The sequence below is a fragment of the Thermobia domestica genome, chromosome 1, assembly GCF_964235325.1.
Source record: "Thermobia domestica chromosome 1, izTheDome1.hap1.1, whole genome shotgun sequence".
In the NCBI taxonomy this organism is placed as follows: domain Eukaryota; kingdom Metazoa; phylum Arthropoda; class Insecta; order Zygentoma; family Lepismatidae; genus Thermobia; species Thermobia domestica.
In genome coordinates this window covers 387,608,711-387,629,708 of record NC_137454.1, presented here as the reverse complement: position 1 = coordinate 387,629,708, position 20,998 = coordinate 387,608,711, and the positions used below count along the sequence as shown (strand labels likewise).

The 20,998-nt window shown below is 35.2% G+C and overlaps 1 protein-coding gene across 1 annotated transcript in view; it reads right to left on the bottom strand.

Moving 5' to 3' along the window:
- Positions 1-239: 239 nt before the first annotated feature.
- Positions 240-20,998, bottom strand: part of LOC145668370 (uncharacterized) — a 38,073-nt gene continuing 17,314 nt past the window's right edge. Inside the window, exons 4-6 of the mRNA XM_081736152.1 lie at positions 19,561-19,657; positions 12,953-13,008; positions 240-351 (exon numbers count right to left, since the gene is read on the bottom strand). Of these exons, the coding sequence (XP_081592278.1) occupies positions 13,002-13,008; positions 19,561-19,657 (104 nt within the window). The 3' untranslated portion in view covers positions 240-351; positions 12,953-13,001. The remainder of the gene's footprint in view (positions 352-12,952; positions 13,009-19,560; positions 19,658-20,998) is intronic.

Sequence of the window (20,998 nt, the reverse complement as noted above, 5' to 3'; positions counted from 1 at the left end):
TGTAGTAAAATGCTTAACAATAAAATTGGAGCTGAAAAATTCCTTTGAACGAAAGAAACTATTAATACATATTTTAAAACTATACAATTATACAATATTCATATATTTACCTCGTTATTATATTTATAATTACATTTAAATATATTTCATATAAATAAATAAATAAACACTTACTTGAAAGTCAATGGTATGTAACGTGGAACGGCTGCGCTCATAGCAATTATCTCAACAGAAGTTAGAATCCTGTCGAGCACCATGTAGGTAAATTCTTTGTTTTTATGAATAAATAGAAACACACATCCAACCCCGATGGCATTTCTAATAGTCTTCCAAAATCCGCTTCGCCTCAAACTAAAGTAAAGAGGAAATATGTTTTGAAATTCAATTTTAATATTCTACGTAAAAAACATATATTTTAAACTATTTTGTTAGTTGAAGCAATAAAGTGAAACCTGTTGATTTGATCACTTTCCTAATTTGGCCACTTAGGTAAGTTTAACCCATTCTTATAGAACTTTCATTTTCCCGTAAGATATGTATTACTTATTACTATGTATGGTGGTCACCTCTCTAACTTGAATTTGGCTACATTATTGAAACTATTTATTATACACATTTCAAAATTCATCCAAATCTACTTTCTTATTAATACTATAACTTATGTTCACTTTTAGTTTTACTTGTTAGGATAATAACGTGCAAATTAAAAAATATAATTTTCTTACATTTGATAGCTATCTAAAATATGCTCAGGATTTTATAACAATGACAGGATCTTCTTTTGTAGCTAGAAAGGCATCCTTCTTTGATTTCCTCCTCCATGCAAAGTCAAAACGCGTGGCTTTGATATATTCCCGCAGATAAAAAAAGCTACGAAATGGAATTTGACTGGTTATAAGTTCAAAGCCTGTTTCCCCTCTGAATTGATTGTAAAGATCATATTCATGCTATGTAAACACCGTAAAGAGTGATATATGCATTGTTCGAGAGTAGTAGAAAATGGATCGATCTGAGCCATAAGAGGCCAACTCAGGAGCCCCTGGGAAATCGAGCACCTCGAACCGTCGACCCACGGTCTTTTACGACCTCCATTTTAGGGGTGTATTTGTTCCCTTTTATGAGCATATTTTCCTAGCCCTATTTTAACATAGCAGGTAACACATAAGATTACGAACACATAGACGAGCAGATAACACGTAGCAGAACTAGTAAAAGAGTATGGTATATTTTCCCACCCCTATTTTAACATAGCAGAAATTACACTGAGAATATGAACACACAGCAGAGCAGATAATACATAGCACAGCTAATAAAAGAGTATGGCTCATTTTTCAACCCTTATTTTACCATAACAGAAATCACACAGAGACTACGAAACATAGCGAAGACCACCTCTATTTAAACATAGTCCATTTTAGGGGTGGACTCATTCTCTTTTATGAGCATATTTTCCAACATAGCAGAAATTATATAACACTTCGTTCCCTTTTATGAGCCCATTTTAGGGGTGTATTCGTTCTCTTGTATGAGCCTATTTTTCCACCCCTATTTGAACATAGTCCATTTTAGGGATGGACTCATTCTCTTTTATGAGCATCGTTTCCAACCCCTATTCAAACATAGCAAAAAACTAGAAAATAATGGGGATGTACTTGTTCCCTTTTAAACCCTTATTTCCCACAGAGGCTACGGACATAGCAAAGAGGGTGTACTCGTTCCAACATAGCAAATAATTCTTTTTACCTGGGTCTTATAGTTTATGTGGGATACGCCCTTTCTATGACAATTTTAACCAATTTGAATGAAACTCGGCATATGGGGGTTTTCGGACATGCTGATCACGAATATTATATTTATTTTTACCTGGGTCTTATAGTTTATGTGGGATACGCCCTTTGTATGACACTTAAAACTCAATCACTCGTAAACGAAGCAACATATTGAGGTGGTGTTTCCACATTTAGTAATTGGTCACCAGGTACTACATATCTCAAAATTAGTGGCCATCGAGGTCAAAGGTCAAAATACTTAAAACCCAATAACTCGAAAACGGATCCACATATTGAGATGGTGTTTCCACATTTAGTAATTAGTCATCAACTACTACAAGTTCCAAAAATTTCCACATGTGAACTCATTCCCTTTTATGAGCATATTTTCTAACCCATATTTTAATTACGTAACACATAGCAGAACAGAGAATACATAAGACTACGTAACACATAGCAGAGCAGAGAATACATAAGAGTACGTAACATAGCAGGGGTGTACTCGTTCCCATTTATGATCACTTTTCCAACCCCTATTTTAACATAACAGAAATGACATAAGAATGTGTAACATAGCAGAGCTAATACAAGAGTATGGTTTATTTCCAACCCTTATTTTAACATAACAGAAAGTACATAAGAATACGAACACATAGAAGAGCAGATAACGCATAAGAGTACGTAACATAGCAAGGGTGTATTCGTTCTCTTTTATGATCACTTTTTCAACCCCTATTTGAACATTTTATCATAGCAGAGAATACATGGAGACTATGAACACATAGCATAGCAGATAATACATAAGACTACGAACACACAGCAGAGCAGAGAATACATAAGATTCATTCCCTTTTATGAGCATTTTTTAAGGGTGGACTCGTTCCCTTTTATGATCACTTTTTCAACCCCATAGCAGAGACGGATGTATTCATTTCCTTTTATGAGCATTTTTAGGGGTGTACTCGGTCTCTTTTATGATCACTTTTCCAACCCCTATTTTACCATAGCAGAAATTACATAAGATTCATTTTTTCAACCCCTATTTTAGCAGACAATGAATACCTATGTAACGTAGCAAAGGGGGTGTACATAAGACTACGAATACACAACTGTATATTTTCCACCCCTATTTAAACATAGCAGTGGTTTATTTTCCAACCCCTATTTTAACATAGGAGAGCTAATAAAAGAGTATGGTTTATTTTCCAAAACCCTATTTTAAGATAGCACTTCGTTCCCTTTTATGATCCCATTTTAGGGGGTGTATTCATACCCTTTTATGAGCATTTTTTCAACCCCTATTTTAGAAGACAATGAATACGTATGTAACATAGCAGGGGTGTAGTTATTCTCTTTCATGAGCATGTGGATGAAACTCGGCGTATGGGGGTTTTCGACCATGCTGATTACGAATATTATATTTATTTTACCTGGGTCTTATAGTTTATGTGGGATACGCCCTTTCGATGACAATTTTCACCAATTTGGATGAAACTCGGCATATGGGGGTTTTCGAACATGCTGATTACGAATACCACACTTACTTTTACCTGGGTCTTATAGTTTATGTGGAATATGCCCTTTCTATGACAATTTTAACCAATTTGGACGAAACTCGGCATATAGGGGTTTTCGGACATGCTGATTACGAATACCACACTTATTTTTTTTTTACCTAGGTCTTATAGTTTATGTGGGATACGCCCTTGCTATGACAATTTTATCCAATTTGAATGAAACTCGGCATATGGGGGTTTTCGTACATGCTGATTACGAATATTATATTTATTTCTACCCGGGTCTTATAGTTTATGTGGGATACGCCCTTTGTATGACACTTAAAACCTAATAACTCGAAAACGCAGCCATATACTGAGGTGCTGTTTCCACATGTAGCAATAGGTCATCAACTACTATTCGACCCAAAAGTACTGACCGTCGAGGTCAAAGGTCTAACTCGGAAACGGAGCCACATATTGAGATGGGGTTTCCACATTTAGTAATTGGTTATCAACTACTACAAGTTCCAAAATAATGATCATCGAGGTCAAAGGTGAAAATACTTAAAACCCAATAACTCGAAAACGGATCCACATATTGAGGTATTGTTTCCAAATCTAGTAATAGGTCATCAACTAGTACAAGTTAAAAAAAGTACTGACTATCGAGGTCAAAGGTCAAATATTTAAGCCTTAATAACTTGTAAACAGCGTGTCGGATAAATTTGTGTGACTTATTCAGTTTTGTACCAAGCGGAAAAAGTGAAGAATGAATAAATTTGAGTGGCTTCTTTGCTATTGTACTAACAAGAAAGAAACCAAAGATATAAAAATTCTCAGCTAGTTAAAATGGCATATAACCTTGTACGATTTAAACAAAAAAAGAGATAAATTTGAGTGGCCTATTCAAAATTGTACCAACAAGGAATGCCATTTTGTACTACTCAAATAAACGAAGGAATAAATTTGTACTAACCTAAGAAAAGCGAAAAAACCCATTTTAATTAAACGAATCAATAAATTTATACTAACCAGAAAAAAGCGAAGAAGGACCATTTTAACTAACTCAGACTTTTATACCATTTTGTACTACTCCAATAAACGAAGAAGTATTCACTTTTGTACCAACTACAAAAAAAAAAGACCGAAGGAGGATCATGTTAACTATTTAAATAAACATAGGAATAAATTTATACACCGAGGAAAAGCAAAGGAATAGCATTTCAACTAAATAAGAATTTTGTACCTTTTATGCCATTCAAATAAACGAAGGAATACATTTGGATAGAGTATTTAGTTTTGTACCAACCAGAAAAAAGAAGTGAAGAATGAATAAAATTTGGGAGGTCTATTCTCTTTTGTACCAACTGAAAAAGTGAAGAAGAGCCACTTCAAATATCTTAGAATTTTATATCATTATGTACTGTTTAAACAAACGCAAAAATTACAATTTTAACTAGCTCAGATTTATGTAACTTTGTACTACTGAAATGTTCTATTTTTGTATCAATCAGAAAAAAACGATGAAGGATCATTTTAACGAGTTCATAATTTCTGTAGCGAAAGAATAATTTCGATGTTCTACTTTTTATACCAACGAGAAAAAATAAACTAGCTGAATATACGAAAGAATAAATTTAAGTGATCTATTCAATTTTGTACCCATGAGAAATTGTATTTTAACTGGCTCAGAATTTTATATCTTTGGTACTATTTAAACAAACGGAGGGATAAATCTGAGTGGTCTAAAAAAAGGCGAAGAAGGACTATTTTATATAATTTTACTTCTCAAATAAACAATGGAGTATTTAGATTTGTACCACCGAGAAAAACAAAGAGATACCATTTTAACAAAGGAATAAATTTGAGTGACTTATAATTTGTGTCAACTCTAAAAAGGACCATTTTAACTAACTCAAAATTTTATATAATTTTGAACTACTCAATTAAACGAAGTAATGCATTTGAGTGAGTAACAACCAGAGAAAAACCGAAGCAGGATCATCTTAACTAGCTGAGTATTTTATACCATTTTATATTATTTCAACAAACAAAGGAATAAATTTATATTAACCAAAAAAAACAAAAAAGGATCATTTTAACTAGCTCCGAATTTTATATCATTTTAAACTAGTCTAATAAACGAAGACATAAATATGAGTGAGCTATTTAATTTTGTAGCAACCAGATAAAAACCGAAGAAGGATCATTTTGTACCATTTTGTACTACTCAAATAAACGAAAGAATAAAATTGTACTAACCAGAAAAAGCGAAAAAAGACCATTTTAACTAGCAGAGAATTTCTGTACTTTTGTGCCATTCAAACAAATGAAAAAACTAAATTTGGATAAAGTATTAGGTTTTGTGCCAAGCAGAAAAAAGGAAAGAATTCGTACTGACCAGAAAAGACGAAGAAGGATCATTTTATACCTTTTTGGCCTATTCAAATAATTGAAGGAATAAATTTGAGTGATCTATTCAATTTTGTACCAATCAGAAGAAAAGTAAAGAAGGCCCATTTTAACTAGCTGAGTATTTTTGTGCTACACAAATCAACAAATGAAAAAAATGTACTAAGCAAAAAAAAGCGAATTTAGTTTTGTACCAACCACGAAGGGCCATTTTAACTAGCTCAAATAAACGAAAGAATAAATTTGAGTAACCTATTCAATTTGGTACCAACGAGAAATGCCATTTTAACTAACTCAGCATTTTATATCTTTTTGTGCTATTTAAATAAACGAAGAAAGCGAAGCGACCATTTTAACTTAGAATTTTATACCATTTTGTACTAATCAAATAAACGAAGGAATAAATTTGGGTGTCTCATTTAGTTTTGTACCAAGGTCCATTTCTATACCATTTTGTGCTACTCAAATAAACGAAGGAATAAATTTGGGTGGCTCATTTATTTTTGTACCAAGCAGAAGAAAAGCAAAGAAGTTCCATTTTAACTAGCTCAATATTTCAGTACCATTGTAACTAACTCAAACAAACGAAAGAATAAATTTGAGTGGCTTAAGGAAAGAAGGTCAATTTATACCTTTTAGTGCTATTAAATTTGAGTGACCTATTGAAGAATGAATAAATTTTGTTTGCAATTAAAAAAACGGAGTAGGTCTATTTATGTACATTTTGTACTACTCAAATTCTACTTTCTGTACCAACCAGAGAAATACAAAGAAAGACCAAGCTCAGAATTTCTATACCTTTTTGTGCTATTCAAATAAACGAAGGAACAAATTTGTTTGACCTATTCACTTTTATAGCAAGCAGAAAAAGCACGAAAAAAGGAAGAAGGTCCATTCTAACAAGCTAGGTATTTTTATACCATTTTGTATTACTCTAATAAATTTGAGTGGTCTATTTCATTTTTGTAACAATCAGAAGAAAAGCTCAGAATTTTACACCTTTGCGGTGATACATTTTGTATATTTTTGTGTCATCCAGAGAACAATTTAAATTGCCTCTCCCGTCACTAAGTAAGACTCATAAAATATTTGAACGTGAGATTTAACAAACTAAAGTTGCGTCATAATTCAATTAAGTGAATACACCCCCTAAAATGGGATCATAAAAGGGAACGAAGTGCTATCTTAAAATAGGGTTTTGGAAAATAAACCATACTCTTTTATTACCTCTGCTATGTTAAAATAAGGGTTGGAAAATAAGCCACTGCTATGTTTAAATAGGGGTTGAAAATATACAGTTGTGTATTCGTAGTCTTATGTACACCCCCTTTGCTATGTTACATAGGTATTTATTGTCTGCTAAAATAGGGGTTGAAAAAAATGAATCTTATGTAATTTCTGCTATGGTAAAATAGGGGTTGGAAAAGTGATCATAAAAGAGACCGAGTACACCCCAAAAATGCTCATAAAAGGAAATGAATACATCCGTCTCTGCTATGGGGTTGAAAAAGTGATCATAAAAGGGAACGAGTCCACCCTTAAAAAATGCTCATAAAAGGGAATGAATCTTATGTATTCTCTGCTCTGCTGTGTGTTCGTAGTCTTATGTATTATCTGCTATGCTATGTGTTCATAGTCTCCATGTATTCTCTGCTATGATAAAATGTTCAAATAGGGGTTGAAAAAGTGACCATAAAAGAGAACGAATACACCCTTGCTATGTTACGTACTCTTATGTGTTAGCTGCTCTTCTATGTGTTCGTATTCTTATGTAATTTTTGTTATGTTAAAATAAGAGTTGAAAAATAAACCATACTCTTGTATTAGCTCTGCTATGTTACATATTCTTATGTCATTTCCGTTATGTTAAAATAGGGGTTTGGAAAAGTGATCATAAAAGGTGTGGAAACACCATCTCAATATGTGGCTCCGTTTTCGAGTTATTAGATTTTAAGTATTTTGACCTTTGACCTCGATGGTCATTACTTTTAGAACCTTTAGTAGTTGATGACCAATTACTAAATGAGGAAACACCATCTCAATATATGGCACCGTCTTCGAGTTATTAAGTTTTAAGTACTTTGACCTTTGACCTCGATGGGCAGAACTTTTTTAACATGTACTAGTTGATGACCTATTACTAGATTTGGATACAGCACCTCAATTCTTTGCTTCGTTTCCGAGTTATTAGGTTTTAAGTATTGTGAACTTTGACCTCGATGATCATTATTTTTGGAACTGGTAGTAGTTGATGACTAATTACTAAATGTGGAAACACCATCTCAATATGTGGATCCGTTTTCGAGTTATTGGGTTTTAAGTATTTTGACCTTTGACCTCGATGGCCACTAATTTTGAGATATGTAGTACCTGGTGACCAATTACTAAATGTGGAAACACCACCTCAATATGTTGCTTCGTTTACGAGTGATTGAGTTTTAAGTGTCATACAAAGGGCGTATCCCACATAAACTATAAGACCCAGGTAAAAATAAATATAATATTCGTGATCAGCATGTCCGAAAACCCCCATATGCCGAGTTTCATTCAAATTGGTTAAAATTGTCATAGAAAGGGCGTATCCCACATAAACTATAAGACCCAGGTAAAAAGAATTATTTGTATGTTGGAACGAGTACACCCTCTTTGCTATGTCCGTAGCCTCTGTGGGAAATAAGGGTTTAAAAGGGAACAAGTACATCCCCATTATTTTCTAGTTTTTTTGCTATGTTTGAATAGGGGTTGGAAACGATGCTCATAATAGAGAATGAGTCCATCCCTAAAATGGACTATGTTCAAATAGGGGTGGAAAAATAGGCTCATACAAGAGAACGAATACACCCCTAAAATGGGCTCATAAAAGGGAACGAAGTGTTATATAATTTCTGCTATGTTGGAAAATATGCTCATAAAAGAGAATGAGTCCACCCCTAAAATGGACTATGTTTAAATAGAGGTGGTCTTCGCTATGTTTCGTAGTCTCTGTGTGATTTCTGTTATGGTAAAATAAGGGTTGAAAAATGAGCCATACTCTTTTATTAGCTGTGCTATGTATTATCTGCTCTGCTGTGTGTTCATAGTCTCAGTGTAACTTCTGCTATGTTAAAATAGGGGTGGGAAAATATGCCATACTTTTTTACTAGTTCTGCTATGTGTTATCTGATCTTCTATGTGTTCGTAATCTGATGTGTTATCTGCTATGTTAAAATAGGGATTGGAAAATATGCTCATACAAGGGAACGAGTACACCCTTACTATGTTACAGAGTCTTATGTATTATTTGCTATGTGTTCGTAATTTCTGCTATGTTATATAGTCTTATGTAATATGTGCTATGTTAAATATGCTGTTGGAAGATAGGGGTTGAAAAAGTGATCATAAAAGAGAACGAATACACCCTCGTAGTCAAATGTCTGCTATGTGTTATGTGCTATGTTTAGGGGTACACCCCTAAAAGATTATCTCTTCTACTATGTTACGTAGTCTTATGTTCTGCTATGTGTTCGTAATTTCTGCTAAGGGGTTGAAAAATATGCTCATAAAAGGGAACGAGTTCACCCCTAAAAAGTGCTCATAAAAGAGAACGAGTACACCCCCTGAAAAGTGCTTATAAAAGGGAACAAATTCACCCCTAAAATGAAGGTCGTAAAAGACCGTGGGTTGACGATTCACGATGCTCAATTTTCCAGGGCTCCTGAGTTGGCCTCTTATGGCTCAGATCGATCCATTTTCTACTACTTTCGAGGTATATTAAAGCTAACAACATAACGACGTTTCAATAAATATGTGTCCATTCTTTGTACTTGTAAGAAGGGGAGTGCTTCCATATGGTGTGATTATTTTATGCAAGGAATTTGGAACTATTGTGGTGATTTTGCCGCTTTTTGTGGAGGTCTGTGTTCAATTGGCTCTCACACCGTGAGTTAAATGCGAATGGAGATAAGGCGAAGGTCAGTTGTTGATGTGGGTACATCCAACATACTATCTGGTTGTGGCAGTTGAGTAACACAGTGAACTTGCGTAAGGACAGAGTGAACATGAGACCTCCACAGAGCACAATAAGGGCGTGTATGCTTACAAGTTCAAACTGGGGTCAAAAACCACTGCAGTGGGGCGGAATATAAACCAGGAATTGGGTGAGGGTGCTGTGAGTACGCGGACAGTACAGCGGTAGTTTAACAAATTTAAACACAGTGATGAAATACTCGAAGACGCACCACGTGCCAGAATACCAACACATGTTCAAAATGAAGTTCTACATGCAAAATTTAGGACAACAATGGCCAGACATGTAAGGAACTGGCACTACAAATCAGTGTGAGTAGAGAAACCCTTCGGCAGCACTTCCATCAACTTGGGAAGCACTACAAGTTAGGTCGATGGGCCCCACATGATTTGACTCCGGGCCAGAAGGCAATGCGAGCAGACTACTGTGTTTCTTTGCTGTCTTCTCCGAGGAAGGAGCCTTTCTGCACTGGGTGTTGACACGTGGTGAGAAGTGGGTACTGTACAAAGCTCCACGGCGCCGTCATTATTGGTTAGCATCCCATGAAAACAGCCGAAACCAGCACTCCACTAGAATAAGGTCGTCTTCTATGTTTAGTGGACTGCTCGCGGCATCGTGCATCTGGAACTGATACCAGCTGCTCAGAGCATCAATGAAACTGTGTACTTTCAGCAGTTGAGCCATGTTCAAGGAAAACTAAAAGTTTGGAGCCAGCACTTCTGAATCGCAAAGGGGTCCTCCTATTACAAAACAACGCTGATCTACCACATGACTAGGATGACCCGGGACACCATTCTACGCCTTGGATGGGAAACACTATTGTATCCACCATACTCCCCGGACATTGCACAACCCGCTTATCACCTGTTCCATTCCTTGGACAATCACGTTAGAGGACGCCAGTTCAAATCCCTAGTAGAGGTGCAAAATGCACTTTTTTCGCATCACGGACCACCAAGTTGTAATGCAATGGAATCCATGGCCTCCCAGAACGTTGGCAGAAGATCACCGATGCTGCTGTTTTTGGTCTTCCAGATATATCGATGTTCGAAGGTGGTGGGTGAAAAAGCGACAGAATTTTTTTAGTTACCTTATATTATCTCAATAATTTGCTCTCATTTTATTGTTAGTACAAAGTAGCTAATATTTCAATAGCGTTACAATGGGTAATACTTTGCACCCCTTCTCTACCTTCCTATCTTTTGTGCTAGAATAAAGAGATACGTGAAAATTACAAGGTCTAAGTTCTAATTGTAAAAGATGTAAGAACTACCGTGTTTACTCGGTAATAGTCCCCCTCCCATAATAATCGAACCTTAAGTTTGAAGTAAAACCATTCGCCAAAAAATATTTCCCCGCATAGAAGTCATAGCAGGGGCGTAAATAACGGCCACGCAGACCCCGCATTGCGGGGGCCTCAAGCCATCAGGGGGCCCCAAATCATGAAGTGGGATGTAGAGAAGGGGCCCCACTCCACGCTGTTTGCAGGGAGGCCCCCAAGCATTTAGTTACGCCATTGAGTCGTAGTCTGCGGGATTTTTGTCCAGTGAACCAGACTTTATTCGAAACTGCTTATCTTGCGCGAATACGAACACCAGTAACAAAGAGAAAACACCCAGTGGCAAAACAAGGCGTCCATCTGTCGAAGTTTTATCTAAGTGGATAGTACAAAGTTGGTCTTCGATGTCATCTGACATTGTGTCAGAAAGACGGACATATCCAACGCTTTGGACGGAAGTGAAGATGCACTGTGGAACAATTACCCAGATTTGTCAGACGCAGATATGACAGAAAATGAAACTTCGGATAAGAGTGAATAGTGACTTTCTCACACTTCTTGTGCGTGTGTGTTTCTTCTTTGTGCTGTTACGTAGTTGTTATTCATGTTTCCCGATTATGTAAACATATCGTTCTTTTGTGTCAATACCAAGAAGACTTTTCTTTTGTCTCCAACGAATTAGTAAGTTAGGAGTTTAATTTTTACAAGTTTTAATATTTTAGCATATTTTATTTTTTTATATTGACACAATGCTGTATGTATCAAAATTCGAAATTGTTTTGATCGTAGCGATTATTGAATGGCAACTTTCCCCGCGTAATAGTCGCAGTTGAATTTTCGCATTAAAAATGGTACAAAAAGTGAGACTATTACGCGAGTAAACACGGCAATCGAGACTGTTTAGTGATCATAAGGCCCATCACCCCCAGCACCAAAATGAACATAACCTTTTCCACACTGGCCAGAAATGTATTTTTAAAAAGTAAGAGCGAATGACTTTTAATTGAGTTATATAGAGGTTTCAGGCAAGCTATAGAATGAAGCTTATAATACAAGATGTATAAATATATGCAGTTTTTCCAGTTACTAGCTTTCAAATCTTTTGACAGCGCCTCTGTTTCAGGAGGATGATGTATCTAAATTCCTAAATACACTCCCTGCATGCAACTGCTGTCTTTCTCCCACAAAATTCGGTTCCGGGTTTGAGATTTTCCTCGGTTTTTTCTAATCCACACCAGCCAAGTGCCAACATGGCACCTAACCATAAAACTTTCAGGTCGCTTCTTTCCTTTTCTTTATTTCTTTCTCCCTTCCCCACTTCCCTGTGATAGCCGAGTGCATGAAAAACACATACTTATGCTACTGTCAATAATTTGTTTCCGAAGTAGGTGAATTTTAAAAATTACCTAAAAATAATTACCAACAACAAATAAAAATAAATTACTGTATTAAAAGAAGTAAAAAATTAATCGAGTATTGGGAAACATACAATTGATTTTTATAATTGAATTAAAAATAAGCATAGCAGGCACAGGCCCGTAGCTAGCCCAAAAAATATGTAGGGGGGTCCGGTAGAAGTTAGGAGGAGCCCGACCCAACCATATTATAGTTCATTTGCAAGCCTACCGTGAAACTTTTAGGGGGGCAGTGAAAATTTAGTGGGGTCCGGCCCCCCTAAGCTCCCCGTGGATACGGGCCTGAGCAGGTAGGACCATATCTGCATGCTTATTATTTACTTTTCGTATGAAAGTAGCAGGCAGTGAAGAATACCAAAAAATTCAAACATTTGCAAGCACAAAAAAGATTTTGGACTGGAAACCGAGTGGGTCTTTAGCTTCTTCCAATAGAATGTTTGCGATAAAGTAACAGGCACAACAAAGCGTGAAGTAAATAAAAACAGCTTGCAGATAACAACAGCAGATCAAACCCACAGTGCAAAGAAAATGTTCCCGCAAAATTCCCGCAAATAAAACATCAAATATATTACCTGTTTTCTCATCCCACAAGAGTAAATTGTTATTCATATCATATCGACCTCAAAACCTGCGAAAATACAACTATTAATTTGAAACAAAAATGAGAACGTAATGACACGATTATACACAGAGTGTTAATTTACACAGATTTAAGATTAGCATTTAAAGAATTCCTGCGTGTTGAGTTGAAAGAACATTTTAATAACCTACAAGCAATAGCTTTAAGACGATTAGTAAGCAAATGTACTAGAAAGCAGAAAAAAACTTAAAAAGTACACTAGACTCTCGCTAATTCGGCCATTCCTGGCACATATGGGTGCCGGATTAGTGGAAGTGACGGATTATTGAGTGTCTGGCATTTATTTGATTTATTTATTTATCTTGGTTTTTATTTATTTTGAAAACATTTTTCATATAGTGTACTGTACTTTATTAAATCGAAGAATATAATTATAAAATATAGAGGATATACTTTATTAAATCCAAATATACATTAATTTTCAAAGAAAACTTAGTCCTTGAGTAGTATCACTCACTATGAAACATGTCCCTAAGTTTTAACTGTGGCAATGATGATACGCGAAGGTGCCATGCTTTATGCTACATTTTATAATGCGTACAGTATATAAGCATAGTTTAACTAAGTATTGTTGCCATGCGCACGATAATTCATTGTGCACGTGTTTTTGGTTGCATGTGAGCCAGATTACTCAGAGACCGGACTATTGAGGGCCGGATTAGCGAGAGTCTAGTGTACAAGGTAGAGGCTACCGCACTAAAGTTTCAAGCTCCGAATTTCTCAAACTAAATCAAGTTATGTTACAGTTATTACAGAGCCATTTATTTGTGAAATACGAACAAAATTATAAGGGGTTCCCAAAAAGCTTTGTCCGAATGAAATTCACTGCAAAAGTAAACTACCCCTTTTACATTTTTGGAGATATTATTTATGCCATTTATTAGGGTTGTTAATGAAATATTTGTTTATAAACTACCAACCAAATTCCACGAGTCATTCAAAAATTATCAAAAAATATCTTCAAGAATAAACCTTCTCTTGCGAATATTATCATCATAAGCGATTTATGTATATTTATAGGATTATTAATGGAATATTTATTTGTGAAATATAAAAAAATCGCCTGTTACATTTAGAGAAAATCATGAGCGAAAACTCACTGTCAAGAGTAAATTCTTCCCCGTACAGTTTTTGAGGAAAAAATAAGTTATGCCTTTTTATTAAATTACTAGTGAAACATTTACATGTAGTATGCGCGTAAAGAGTCTGTGTGTCATCGTTAGGAGAATATAACAACCTGCTAGTTAACACTGTATTTTGTCCATGGGCGGCGATTAGGGGGGGCAAGAGGGGGCAGTTGCCCCCCCCCACTTTTTTGAAGTGACCACTTAACTCTTTTAAATTATATCATCTATTTTTTGGTGATAGGCTAGAATCTTCATTATTCGATTTTAAAAAGTACCAAAAAAGCTTTTTACTTCTGTTTTCTTTCTCAAGCCTGGAGGCATTGTAGAACACGTTACATATGCTTTCACGCCTTTCTGGGTCGAGACGTAGAGTGTGATGACCTCATAACTAATAATATTTTTGTTATTACTTTTTTATTACTTTTGCACCTAGAAGATTGAAATTTTTCATACACATTCAGTGCACCCCTTAATATTTTCCAGATTCTTTTCAGATTTCTGCGATAAAACAGGAGATCCAGAGGAGCAAAAAGGTAAATAAAAAAAGATATATTTTTAACAAAGATCACTTTTTCCGCGATTTTCCCTCCTCAGATACATGATGGAGACATGTGAATAGTACCGTTTGAAAGGCTGTTCTGTTCTAAAAAGAATGCTGTACGAACCATGATCCTAGTATAAATAAAGATGTCTCAGGGAATTTTTACCTGAGATCCTATTTTATACGGGAATCTGGAGTATTGTAGAAATATTATTTTTGGCGGGCTTACTTTTGCACCTAGAAGATTGAAATTTTGCACACACATTTAGTACACTTCTTAGTATTTTCTGTTTGAGATTTGTTTCAGATTTCTGCGTTAAAACAGGTGGGTACAGAGGGGCAAAAAAGTACAAAGGAATGTTTTTTAAACAAATAATCCATTTTTTCATGATTTTCCCATCTCAGGTACATGCTGAAGACATGAATGGTACCGTTTAAAAGTATGTTCTATTCTGAAGGGAATGATGTACGAACAATGATCCTAGGATAAATAGGGATGTCTCAGGAAAATTTTATATTACATCCGGGTCATCTGGGCCATTGTGGGTATGTTAATAGCTCATTGGTAAACATTTTCCGGCACTTAGTTTTCAAGATAGAAGCTTGAAATTTTTTATACACATTTAGTACACCCCTTCGTATTTTTCAGTAGATTTTGAGATCTGTGCTTTAACAAAGGGGGTCCAGAGGGGATCAAAGTTTGAAAAAAAAATCAGAAAAAATCCAGATTTCCCTCAAAATTTCCCGTCCTAGGAACATGATAGGAAAACGTAAATGAAACCGTTTAAAAGGTTGTTCTATTCTAAAGAGAATGAGGTACTAACCATGATCCTAGGATAAATAGGGATGATGCTGTAGCTGATTGACTGAAATTCAATAATTTACCTTTAAAAAGCCATAATTTAAAATGGTTAATGTATATAGTTTCACTTGGAAATGTAAAGTTTTTGCATATATTACTGGTTCATAGAAAAAAAATGGTACCATATAATATTTGTCGTTGCGTAAGTGTGTATTAGTTGTCTTCCCGTGGAGTTAAGACAGCTAAAGGAATTGCGTTTTAATTGCAATTCAAAGGAATTAATATTACAATTGCGTCGTAGTATTTACTGTCTTTCATTTTCTAAGAGCAATAACATACATTTAATGGCAAATGTGGAATTAAAAATGTAAGTTGTTCATAAATCCCCAGTTTCAATATATCTTCTGCAAAACAAGCCTCATTATTCATTAGAATGATTAATAATATCCTTTCTATTCATTTGTTTTACAAATATGTTATTAAATAATTTGATCACACAATTTTCCAGACAGAATTTTAAGATGTTCATGAGCAAGGAATCAAGGGTTAGTACCTATGTGCGTCGCTCTTGTCAATTTAGTATACTTAATTAAATATGAAACACGATATACGGTATTTTAACCGAAAAAGAAAGTATCCTATTAGTTATACAACCTTTCATCAAACAAAGTGTTAGAAACAACCAGGAACACTAACATTGATATACACATATTCAGATCATATCTTGCCCCCCCACTTTTAACGTCCAATCGCCGCCACTGATTTTGTCACATATACAGATACACAAATATGCTTATAACAATTTCTTTTAATGAAACAACAGCTCTTATTTATTACTGGAAATGAATGACATATTTATTCTTTACTTTTTTCTCTTTTTCCAAATTCTACACATTAGAATTTATCTTCAAGCATATTATCTTGTTCACTCGGTATTATGTGTCGACTGTATATGCCTTATAATTGGACAATATTTTAGGTCTACACATATTAAAATTTCATATTTTATGATAATTTTAGGCTATATATTATTAACCATGGTGTGCTGTTTTCTTCCTCGTATCGCAATGAATAGCTTAATGGGAATATAATAAAGTATCAGCTTCACTTCAATAAGTAGAATGGTTCTCGAACAGTATTAATATATAGGTTTACAAATTAATAGGTTTTCCTCCATTATCTTGGAAACTACGCATGCGTTTTCCAATCAAGTATACTATTTTCTTGAGTTCAATAAAATCTATCTCTTGATATATCTCTTATTTTTTGAGATTTCGTTTCCGCTAAACTTATTAATATTGTAATATCTTACACGTGATCTATGTTTGTAAAAAAAATAAATAAATAAGTGTTTCTTATTTATAAATATATGTGCTCTTTAACTACAATTACACTAGAAGCTGACGACAGGAATCCTCCTCCTCATCAGGCCATGTAACAGAAGGAAACCGCTAATGCCACCGCTGTCCAGAAGAGGGTATAAAAAGACGTTTTAACATCTCCATCGACATTAGTTTCGGCTGGTCAAATCCCTTCTCTAGGTTGCCTAGAGCTCTGAGAGATCTAATCCAACCCAAGCCTCTTAGCTTGCCTGAAGTTCTGACAGACCTAACCTAACTCAAGCCTCTTAGCTTGCCTGAAGCTCTGAGATATCTAACCTAACACAAGCCTCTTAGCTTGCCTGGAGTTCTGAGAGATCTAAGCTAACCAAAGTCACTTAGCTTGACTGGAGCTATGACAGCTATAATCCAATGGAAGCGTCTTAGCGTGCCTGGAGATCTGAGAGATCTAACCCAACTAAAGCATCTTAACTTTGAGAGATATAACCCAACACAAGAAGCTTAGCTTGCTTGGAGCGCTGAAAGATATAACCCAACCCAAGCCGCTTAGCTGGCTTGGAGCTCAGAGAGATATAACCTAACCAAAGTCTCTTAGCTTGTCTGGATCTCTGACAGATCTAATCCAACAAAAGCCTCGTAGCTTGCCTGGAGCTCTGAGACATCTAACCTAACCAAGGTCCCTTAGCTTGCCTAGAGCTCTGAGCGATCTAATCCAACACAAGCCTCTTAGCTTGCTTGGAGCTGATAGATATAACACAACCCAAGCCTCTTAGCTTGTTTGGAGCTCTCAGAAATCTAACCTAACCAAGGTCTCTTAGCTTGCCCAGATCTCTGAGAGTTAAAATCCAACACAAGCCTCTTACCTTGCCTGGATAGCTGAGAGATATAACACAACCCAAGCCTCTTAGCTTACCTGGAGCTCTGAGAGATCTAACCTAACCAAAGTTTCTTAGTTTGTCTAGAGCTTTGATAGATATAACACAACCCAAGCCCCTTAGCTTGCCTGGAGCTCTAAGAGATCTAACCTAACCCAAACCTCTTAGCTTGCCTGAAGCTCTGATAGATAACCTAACCCTAGCCTCTTAGCTTGCCTGGAGCTCTGAGATATCTAAACTATCCAAAGTCTCTTAGCTTGCCTGTAGCTTTGTAAGAATCTCTCTCTCTCTCTTTTTTTTTGTCTACTTGGGCCTAGAGACATCTATTTACAGAAAGTACTAACTAACTAACTAACTAACTAACTCTATGGCCTATGGAACCCGGAGGTTCAGTGCCGCGTTCACAAAAGCTCTCCACTGACTTCTATCCTTAGCTAACTGCATCCAGTTTCTACTTTGTATTCCTATCTCTGCGAGATCCATCTTAATATTATCCTCCCATCTGCGCCTAGGTCTTCCTAATGGTCGTTTTCCTATGGGTCTTCCAGTCAAGACTTTGAAAGCGTTTCTACTTTCTTCCATTCTAGCTACATGGCCTGCCCACCTAAGCCTCCTAGACTTGACGATCCTAACAATGTTGGGTAAACCGTATAAACTATGTAGTTCCTCGTTATGAAGTTTCCGCCATTCCCCATTCTCGTTCCTCTTGGGTCCGAATATTCTTCTCAGGATCTTGTTCTCAAATACTTTCAGTCTATGTTCTTCCCTCAGAGTAAGTGACCATGTTTCGCAACCATACAGAACAACAGGCATGATTATCGTTTTATATATTTTAAGCTTCAAATTCTTCGACAGAATTCGCGACGACAAGAGATTTTGAACCGAATAGTAACACGAATTCCCTGCTTTTAGTCGACATTTAATTTCTTCGTGAATATGATTTTCGTCTGTTAATATTGATCCTAAATATTTGAAAGTATCCACTTTATCAAAAGTATTATTTAATATTTTAACGCCTCCACAATTTGCCGTATTACGGTCCCGACGCACTTCCATGTATTTAGTTTTCTCTGCATTTACTTCTAAACCCATGTCCCTGCAAGCATTTAATAAGATCTCTGCATTTATTTCTACTGTTCTCCTATCATCCCCTATTAAATTTACATCATCAGCATATGCCATCACCTGATGATTTACAGAAAGTACATAGAGTATTAGTCTTAGGACCATAGTTATAGTAACCTTATGTTATAATTTTTATAATAGGAATTTTATCTAAAAAGGTTGTGGGAGAAAAACGAATCCTGTGAGCTAAATAGCTTTAACAACTACCTTATATAGGAAATTTCACATAGTAGAAGCGTCGGACTGATTGAATTAAACACTCCAATAACGAACGCTGTTTTTGTTAACCCTTAGTGGATTTAGAAAATATAGATCCAATTGGCTGTGTTTTCATTGTTTCTTTTCACTCAAAACATACAAATTAAATTAACTGATAGAACTTTATGCAACAGACTAGATGAGTCAAAAATACTTATACAGACAATACCAGGGTTCTAGATTATCATTTAATATTCTGCATGTATTTCAGACACACTACCGAAAATCCTGAACGTTGCTTTTTGTTGTTTGATCATCTGGTATTACTTCAGTCGTGGAAAAAGAAAGTTCTTTCCCATGTATTTACAGGACGCTGCTTTAGATTAAGTTCTTGAGTTAACCTTAAATATCTTTAATTTTAAAACAGTTCATCCGGAGATAAAGGTATCTGAATGAAACTGAATAATCTAATTATAGTATTCTCATATTATAGCCCTAGGTTATTCTTCTAATAGAAATATATTTTTTTTACCTGTTTCCAAACATTGGAATAAATGGAATGGTGAGATACCCCAGAAATAGCAATACTGACTTATTACATCTTCCAAGGTCATCTTCTTTTCGTGTATCTGCGAAGAAATCCAAGAAATTAGCATACAGAAATATAAGTATGTAATTTTAAAAATACTCAAAAATCTTATAACTAGAAAAGAACTACTAAAATAATCCTCTAAAAATACAGCTATTTTGTCTCAACATAAACTATTCTGTAATATCATAGGAAGGGCATGCATTGTACATCGTATTTCTAACATTACAGTAAAGTTATGAATAAATTACAAATATCCTATAACCAAACGTTTTCAAAACGAACTGTTAAAATGTGCTTATCAGGCGAGTACTCTGTTCGTCTACAGATCTGTGTTTGATTCCCAGTAAAAATTAAAGTTTCGTACAGTATATTACATAACGAAGATAAAATACTCACACATTTTTAATCATCACTAGCTGAACCTGTGCTCTCTGCATATGTTCACATATGAGAGTGAATCTCCTTGTCATATTTCACAACATCTGTACATGTCTCTTTACAGACACAAGTGAAAGACGTCTTGATAAAAATCATCAAGGGGTATCATAAAGGGGAGATTTTTCAATATCTCGCACCGTTTGCAAGATTGAGCCTTCCGGTTGGAGTTTCTAATTCATGTATGATCAATGTTTTTTTTTCTTCCATGCAGTATGTAATAAGCAAATACATTATGTACACAATTAATTATAAGGTCAGTGATACATGATGTTCATTGGGCAAAACACTCGAAACAATAAAGATTCATCTTAGACTGGAGAAATGGTTATCTTTCGTTTTTTATTATCATTTGACCATGAAACAAACACCTGAGAGATATGCAACCCAAATACGCAACTATGTTGTGTTGAAATGTATAACTCATAGGATATGATGCTTTACTTTTTTAAAATTTCAACATTTCCAGTATACCCCTAAAAAATGTAATAAAAAAATAACGACCAGGCTTTTTAAGAAAAAAATATTCAATTAGAACTGGACAATCTACACAAAATTTGGAATCGGCACGTTTCTAACACTTGTGGTTTTCGAGATCTCATTGTCGCAAGGATTGAAGACAAACATATAAAGTTTTTTTGAGATAAACATATAAAGCTAACATTTTAATATATAGATTATTACGCAAGCAAAAAAAATGTCTAGAAAGAAAGTAATTAGCTGTAAATATGTGCTCATATTTGGATAGTAAATGTTAGTAAGAAATTTTCAGTTGTTGCTGATTACTACAGACCGGATGTTAGGCAAATATTAATGATATGATAAAAAAATAACGTTTTAAAGTATATATGGGAGGTTATAGTTTCATTTTAAACAAATTTTATTTTGATTATTTTGCCTATTTCGCCCCTTACTGCCTAAATAATCGCTTTAGTGCCTAATG